An 8,062-nucleotide genomic window follows, 5' to 3' on the forward strand; every position below is an offset into this window, starting at 1 on the left:
TGGGCCTGCACGCCCCCGGCCCAGGCTGCCTCAGGGTGTTTGCACCAGTGAGGCGGGGGGCCTGCCAGGTGGTTCTCGGTCCCCAGAGAAAGGGGACGGAGGTGCCGTGGTGGCCACGTCAGCCATGGTGTCCAGACCCCGGCTTCGGGAAAGCGCGTGTGTTTGGTGATGCGGGGACGGGAAGGGGTGTCCCTTGTGGGTGTCCCTATTTTGTCCCCTGGTGGACATCCCGGATGTGAATCTGGGGGCTGTGCTGAGCCCGTATGGGTCCTGAGCTCTCCAGGACGGGCGGGCAGTGGGGTGGGGCGGGAACCTTGGGAGGGAGTGCAGGGGGTCGGCAGCTGTCCGTCAGCGGGGGCGTCGGCCACAGTACAGACTGCACCGAGGAGCCCAGACCGGTCACGGTCGGAGGGGCCGACGGGCAGGGGGTGAGGCACAGGCCACATGCCCCGGGACGTGACGGGTCCTGGTGCCCCTCTCTCCCAGGATGGCCAGGTAACCTGCTTCGTGGAGGCCTGCCAGCCTGCCGACTGCCCAGCGCCCGTGAGAGCCCGTGGGGCCTGCTGCCCGGTCTGCCCGAGAGACGGCCCGGGGAGGAAGCCTTAGGCTCGGCGAGGCCTTCGGGGCCCTCCGCGTGTCCTCGAGACCGACGGCCGGCACGGACGGGAGGGACCCCCTCCGTCTCCGCGGAGCGCAGGTGCTCAGAGCAGAGCACTCACAGAGGAGAAACCACGGATACGTGTCCTGACTTCACGTTAGATTCTCAGGTCTTTATTTAATGTTTTTGATGAAATATTGGTGCTACTATTAAATTGCACAGTTAAGTCATGTAGGCTCTTAAATTCACTTCCCTGGATACCACCGTTTCTTCTCGACCAAAAGTGAGTCCCGCTTGGTTCTACACCCGGAGGTTGCAGACGAGCCCCCCGCCCCCACCCCCAGCCCCGCAGCAAGGGCACGTCACGGAGGCCCCAGAAGGACGCACACTGCGCTGGGAAGGGAAGACCGGCGTGTGGCCGACGGACAGACTCGCGGGAGAGCCGGGCTGACGGTCTGGGCGGTGGGTGCCAGCATGTCGTCCCTGAACGGACGGTCCCGCTCGCCTGCGACTTCAGCAGCTCGTCCATGAGAGTGAGATGAAGCCACGTGCAGGAAGGCAGAAATAGGTTGGTTTTCACTAGCACTCGTGTGACGCTGCCCGGCGTGGACCAGACCTGAAGCCCGTTCCTGCGGAAGGCCGGGCTCGCGCCGGTGGCCCGTGGCACGCACTGGGCTCTGGTCCCAGCCGAGCGCTGCGGACTTCTCCGCGCAGAGGGACTTCCTACGTGCGGGTCATGTGAGTGCCTTAAAGAAACAACACAGACCCCTTTACCTCATTTGTATTTCTGAAATGCATGACGTTGTATGAGATTTTGCCCATGTTCTAAGTGTCGGGAATGGCAGAAAAATCACTTCCCACTGCACAAAAGTTGTCTTAGAATTCCGAGAAAAGCAACCATCATACCTCATGGTCTCTCTTCTTAATCGACCAGCAGCCTCCTACTTGTTCTAGACACAAGGCGATGTGTGTCCTGAGGAGCGTGCACAGACGCGGGGCCCCCGTGCGACCCCCGAGGGCACAGGTGGTTCCAGTATGTGGTGGCCAGTCCAGGGTGGGGCGCTGTGGGCTGGCCGTCACCCCGGAGGCCTGGAGGCAGGTCTCCTGGGGGTCGGGCACGTGGTGGGCGGGTTCAGAGCCCAGTCCGGCCCGGCGCGGGCATCCTTCCGGAAGCAGGAGACCCCAGGCTCTGACCGGGCTGCCGTGACCGCGGGGTGGGGCGAGCACTCCCGTCGTGAGTGTCCAAAGCGGCTTTAAACACGGCTGACCTGACTTCCTGGCCTCGGGACGCCAAGTGCAAATACCAGCTTGTGTCTCGCGGGGCATGGGGCGTCTTTGGGGATATCAAGTCACCTTTGACCACCAAACCTTAGAGCCGTTTCTGCCAGCGAGAGAGGGGATAACCGCGCGCCCAGCGTGGTGGTTAGGAAAGTTGCTCGGGCGTCGGGATGGGGCGGCGCCCGTGCCCGGGGTCTGCCATTCGCAGGCGGCCGTGTGTCCTCGCCACAGACGCACACGCACGCGACGCAGGTCGGGACGGGGGGTCGGACCGCACTCTCGGCGGGAGGGGGGCTGTCTGCGACTCACGGTGAGGGTGTGTGACTGCGGCGGGAGTGTCTGGCCCCTGGTTTCATCTCACACGCGGTGTCCGAGCTGCAGGCAGGGCCCCGGGGGACCCTCTGCGGTCACTGCGGGGGGATCACAGCCTCGCGAAGCGAATGTACATATTTATTTACCTTCTGACTGTAGCCGACAGCTAAGTGCCTTCTGTGTTCATTGTAATCAGTTCATTACCAAAGAAACGTTTGCACTATGTACCGATGCTGTCAGTTCAAATAAATGGGCCACGTTTTCAAGTGGGGACTGGTGTTCTTCTTCCCGTCAAGCCTGTCGTCGGGGTGGCCGCTTGCTGGCCCCGAGTGGCCGACAGCAGGTGGGGAAGGGGGCAGCTCCTGGAGAAAGCCAGACTGCTCTGGGCACTGTGTCCTGGGCAAATGTGAGACGGGAGAAGCAAGAAGAAAGGACAAGAGGGGCGTCAACCTGGGCTCTGACCTCCCGGCGGCCTGGAGGGGTGTCAACGTGGGCTCTGACCTCCCGGCGGCCTGGAGGGGTGTCAACGTGGGCTCTGACCTCCCGGGCAGCCTGGGTGCTCTCACGGGGCCGAGGGGCTGGGTCCGGTCGGGGGGACTGGGGTCTCCGGCGAGCCCGTGGCAGCTGCCCCTGCCTCCAGGCACGTCGTGCTGTGGACGAGGACGTGTCCTTGTCAGAGGGACTGTGTAGCGGCAGCGGACACATGCTGTGGCAGGGACGGGTCCCGTGATGGGAGGGTCCCCCGAGGGACCATGCTGCGGGGCCGCAGGGGACACCCGTCCCTGCTCTGGGCTCCGGGTGCAGGGGAGGAGAGGATGCTGCTCCAAGGGTAACTGGAGGGATTTGGGGCATCTTCACGAGGCCTAGAGAAAGTCACTACTGTGGACAGAATCATCATGAGAAGAACATTTGAAATACCGAGGAAAATTAAATGAGTTTCTTAAATTGCCAAATTGCTTCAAATTGCTTCTGACACTTGAGCTGCTCGCATACGCGTGCCGGGTTTCGGGAGCGGTGGTGCTCCGTCGTCTGCTGCTTTGACGGGGTGTCCCGTCGGTCTCGGTGCCGCAGCACCGACAGGCGGGCCTCTCCTTGTGGGGACGCGGGGAGCTCGAAGCCACCTGTTTTCCGCTCTGCGGGGTTCAGCCAGCTTTCCGCAGACGCGTGTCGTGCTACGTGCTTCGTGTGACCTCGGAGATTATCCATTCTGCTTAGCTCGACTGTTTCAAGGTCGTCATGAGCTGAAGCTTGGGGGGGCATGTGTCCAAGTAGAGCGGCGACAGAGTGTGTTGGCTGAAGGTCGCTAGGACTCTGGATGCGGTGCCCTGCACCCACCTGGCCTCGGTCTCCCTCGCTGGAGACGAGCACCCGGGCCGTGCGCCGGCCTCACCCGGGGTGGCAGCCCCTGGAAGGACCGGCAGTGGGTCTGGGGTGGGTGGGGGGGGAGGAGCTCTCCTCGCCCCTGCTCTGAGCAGGCATGACGGGCGTCACCAAGACCCCTTCCCCGGGAGGAGCAGGGAGGAGCGGGGTCCACCGTCCAGTCCTCTGCGCTAGAGGAGCCTTGAGCCGCGCAGGACCCAGGAGGGGTTTGGTTCACGTGGGCCCTGCGGCTCCCCCCAGAGACAGCTGGCGCGGCCCCCGTCGGCCGGGCGTGGGGGGCAGGGAACGGGCGCCGCTTACTGCTTAACGGGAAACTGACCACGTGAGACCGGCAGAAAGTGATCGTTTGCCTTTTGCTCTTAAGAACTGGGACGAAGGTCTAGGAACATTTCTGCTGCCTTTTAAAAAACATTTCACACCTGCTTCCTGTGTGCAGAATTACACACCAGGTGACCCAAACGTTTGTGTTTTGTTTACAGAAGCGATTCCCAGAAGCATTGAGTGAGCTCAGCAAATGCGTTTTTGATGTATTTCATGTTTAGGAAAAAACGTATCTGCTGTGGAGACCAAGTTCGGGAAGTCCTGCGGTTTGCAGGTTTTGTTCTGGGGCCGACTTCCCGCGGCGGAGGCTGAGACAGGAGGCGGACCGTCCGGGCACACAGCGGGTGCTCCGGCCGGCGGAGCCTCGTCCTGTGGGTGCAGCCAGGGGCATGTGGCCCCTGTGGCGGGGGACCTTGTGCCGGGCCTCCCGCGGGTGCAGAGCAGGTGGGGGACTCCGGACGCGGTCCCTGCCCCTGGTGCCACCAGCGAGGTCTGAGCCGCGGGCGCCTGCACTTTCCCCACTTTCCTGTTCCTCCTCCTCCAGGCTGCCCCCCAGGCGCTCTCCGACATCACAGCGCTGGTGACAAAGGCGCTGACCAGGTGGTGTTCTGGCTCTTCGGCTGTTCAGTGCTCGTTTTGTGTTCAGGGAGACGAGCATCCTCTCGCCCCAAACCACGAGGCAGTGGCCTTGGGGTGGCGTGTTTGATTCTAGAAGGCTCTGCAGACTCCAGTGGTGCCTGTGTTCACGTTTGTGGGATCTGTTGAGAGCCGCTCGGCTTCTGTCTGCTGCTCTGGTGTCCGGTTTCCTTGTGCAGAGCCGGGCGTCCCCACCGGCCTCGGCTCCTGTCATAAGCGTCTCTCTGCCCTCACACGGCCGTCGCAAAGTCACGTTTTTTCCGTTATGATTCCTGACAGCCGGTCGAGGGCTGTTCTGCCGGGAAGCCACATTTTCCAGGAGAAACGTCGTCCGCTGGTTTGGTGGGACTGCGGAGGGAAGGAAACACCTCACCTCCCGAGTCATCTGCGGTGACCCCGAGGTTCCGGACCATTCCTTGTGGGGCCATTTATCTCAGAGCTTTGGGAGACGGAAAGAACCGGAAGCCGATTTCCATCATTCTTCGTCCTTTTCCAACATGGATCGTCATACACAGCGCGGACAAACATTGCTCTCAAAGTGTCGGCCAAAACCAAGTTCCCCTCGGGTGGTTCGAGCCTCGGCTCTGAGCCCCAAGTCATGAAGCCGCATGACGTCATTGTTAGATGCTTTTCAGATTACCCACATCCTTCCAGCACAAACAGATTTTCGTACTGTTTTGTCCTCAGTTAGCAAAACAAATCAGGGCAGACACACAGAGCCTTCGCCGAACGACTCATGTGCAGCTGCTCTGAGGAGCTCCCAAGAGAGCGCCCGCGTCTTTGCTCGTTAACGACGCCTGTCGTGGACGTGGACTCCGTTCGCCACCGTCGCGCTGTGCCGCGAGCCGGGCTCACCGCGGAGACAGCTTGTGCCGTGAGCCTGTGTGGACCGCGGGCATGTGCGGATCACCCAGGGTGGGCTCGGCGCCCCGAAATCGGGAAGGGCCGGAGCCCAGGGCCAGCCCCGCTTCTGACCCTGGGGCCAGTGCTCCTGTCATGTCATCAAACCCGGAGAAAGTGTGCACTGACCCTGAGTTCTGCGCTCTGCCCACGCCTCGACGGGGCTGCGTGTTTTCTGAGCGCGGCTCGCGTGGGAAGGATGGGGTTTTGGAACTTCGGGAAACTTCGGTCTCGTTTGTGCTGACCGGCGGTGTTGACTGGCCTCCTCTCCCTGTGTGTCTGTGCCCGCCGTGTCCCACGCCTGCCTCGAGAGCCCTCCTCCCCGATGACCAGACGCCGGCGTGCTCGCGCCCCAGCAGGCACAGAGCATGAGCTGAACCGTCTTCTCCTGGCCACCTGCGCATAGCCTCGTTCCTGGGCAGCCCTGCTTGGACACTGCTCCCCCGTGTTCCGTCACGTTTTCACACAAACCGGAGAGGGTGTAGACGTGGAGCGCTGTCCTCACTCCATCTGCCGGAGCGACGTGTCCCTGAGAAGCTCCCCGCCTTAACCCACAACGTCTGGCTGCAGGAGCCCGACGGGGGTTCCCCATCCTGCAGGGGCCCGAAACGGCTCCTAAGAGACTGAGCCCCTGCTCCGGGATGAGCCCCCATTCCTGCCGGCCACCTGCCCCAGCCTCCTTCCGTGGCCTCCAAACACCTGTTCCCGTGTCTGTGTCGGCCCCACTCCCCATCCTGTTCCGTGAAGGGGTCTCCTGTCCCTACACCACCTGCCACGTTGGTCCGCAGTGGCCCGCCGCCGGGACGGGATGTGAGGGCAGCGCCGTGCTCTGTTGCTCACCGCCGGTCTCCGTGGCCTGTCTCGTGGGCACAGCCCATAGGTCCCCAGCGGGCTCATGGCTCGGTCCCCACACCGTCTTACCTTGGCTGCCACGGAGTACCGGGTACTCGGGAATCCTTGCTGACCCCGCCCCTCGTTGGCAGTGGTCCCTGTACCTCTCAGCACGAGGGTCCCCACCTGTGGGCTGATGATAACAGAGTGTTTCCATTTTTGCAAATAACTTGTCTGAAGACGTGAGATTCAGGTGAGCATCTGGCTGCAGTCACTCGCTCTTGGCTCCCAGGTTCCGCAGCCCCTCAGGCTGTCCAATGACCCAGCTGGTGCCGCGTGTGTGATGGGAACACAGTTAGGGTCAGTGGGAAACAGAAACGTGTGGGCTGTCGGAGAACGGCACCCCGCAGAGCTGTCGTGTCTACACCGCAGGCGGCCATCCTGCAGGGAGAACGTGGTCCGGGCCCCTCGGGTCTGGCCGTGCGGCGCGTTGCCTGCAAAGTTCCCGGGAAAACCTGCTCCGCCGACGACTCCGTGGCCGCTCCTGCCTGGGGCCCTCGTTCTTGTGAGCCATCAGCCGGGCTCTGGTCGGGCGAGTGGACATAAGACCGACCTTGGTCTGCTGATGGGCCGTCAGCACGCCCCAGGGCCGGGCACCCCGCTGGCCGCTTTCCCTGCTGTGCACGTTCAGCGGCTCGCCGGGCGCCTGCCGTGACCAGCTCTGCGGGGCTGCGGGCGGGAGTGGGCAGAGGGAGGGTGCGGACACAGGACCAGGCCATGGGTGACAGCCATGAGGACCGAGGTCCCTCGACTCTGCGTGGTGTGACCTCTTCACGGAGACCCCCACGGCCAGCTCCTCGCCCGTCGGCGGCCATCACACACGTGCACCGCGTCAGCCGTGTGACGGACGGGATCAGGTCCGACAGGTGCCCCGCGGTGATGTGTGTGGGGCCCTTTGCTTCCCAGAGTCCCGTCTGCGGCGGGAGGGCAGACGCACCGTCCCCGTGTCCGCGATGAAGAGCGGCTTGCGTGTCCGCAGGCACCCAGGCGGAGCCACAGGCCCCATCCAGAGCTCCTGCCTCAGTTTCCCCACAAGCCAGCGCTGGAGGGAAACGTGTATCTCAGGCCCCTGTTGCTGGGAAGCAGTTCCTGTGGGATGGGCCATCCGGGGGCCTGGACCTGAAGCGCCCAGCTCTGCGTGAGGGACGTGCAGCTGGCCACGAATTCAGTGTGGACGGAGGGGGGCAGAGCCGGAGGCTGGACTCCGGGTGGTAGCGGGGTGGGGGGGCAGCTAGCAGGCGGGTGGGGGGCCCCGAGAAGAGGTGGCCCAGAGAGCAGAGGGAGCGTCGGTGGGGAGAGGGCAGGGCATCTCACTTACTTTTCCGGCCTGTCCACCCCACTGCCCACTCAGCCCCGAAAGCGAATGACTGAGCCGCGTGTCGCCCCTTCCGGTCTCACGTGGCACTAACAGTTTCTTCTGAGAACGGGGAGGGCCGGGCCATCAGCAAGCGTGAGCTTGGCTGTAAGTCGCGGCCCCAGGTCCCCGAGAGCGCGGGGCGACTTCACCCGCGGGTGTGGGTCCCGGGGGCTTGTGGGGGTCGGCGGGTTTGTGGTCGGAGGCAGACACCCCCGGGAAGGATGGGCCTGGACCCTCCCATGGCTGCCCCCGGCAGCGCCCACAGACGCCGCTGGTTGTCCCTGTTGGGTGCAGACCCAGGCTCTGGGGTCGCGATGGAGCCGTGCCCGGGTCCCCCTGCGCACGCGTGGGCCCCTCGGCAGGTGTCTCGCCAACGGGACCGAGGAGCC

At 63.7% G+C, this 8,062-nt stretch overlaps 1 protein-coding gene across 1 annotated transcript in view; it reads left to right on the forward strand.

Annotated features, from left to right (window-relative positions):
• The window catches only part of PXDN (peroxidasin), a gene marked incomplete at its 5' end in the record, with an annotated part of 69,149 nt that extends 66,690 nt beyond the window's left edge, over positions 1-2,459 (forward strand). The window contains one exon of the mRNA XM_080814346.1: positions 487-2,459. Coding sequence (XP_080670472.1) covers positions 487-606 — 120 coding nt within the window. The 3' untranslated portion in view covers positions 607-2,459. The remainder of the gene's footprint in view (positions 1-486) is intronic.
• Positions 2,460-8,062: the final 5,603 nt, after the last annotated feature.

This window comes from Martes martes, assembly GCF_963455335.1.
Source record: "Martes martes genome assembly, chromosome: 9".
Classification (NCBI taxonomy): domain Eukaryota; kingdom Metazoa; phylum Chordata; class Mammalia; order Carnivora; family Mustelidae; genus Martes; species Martes martes.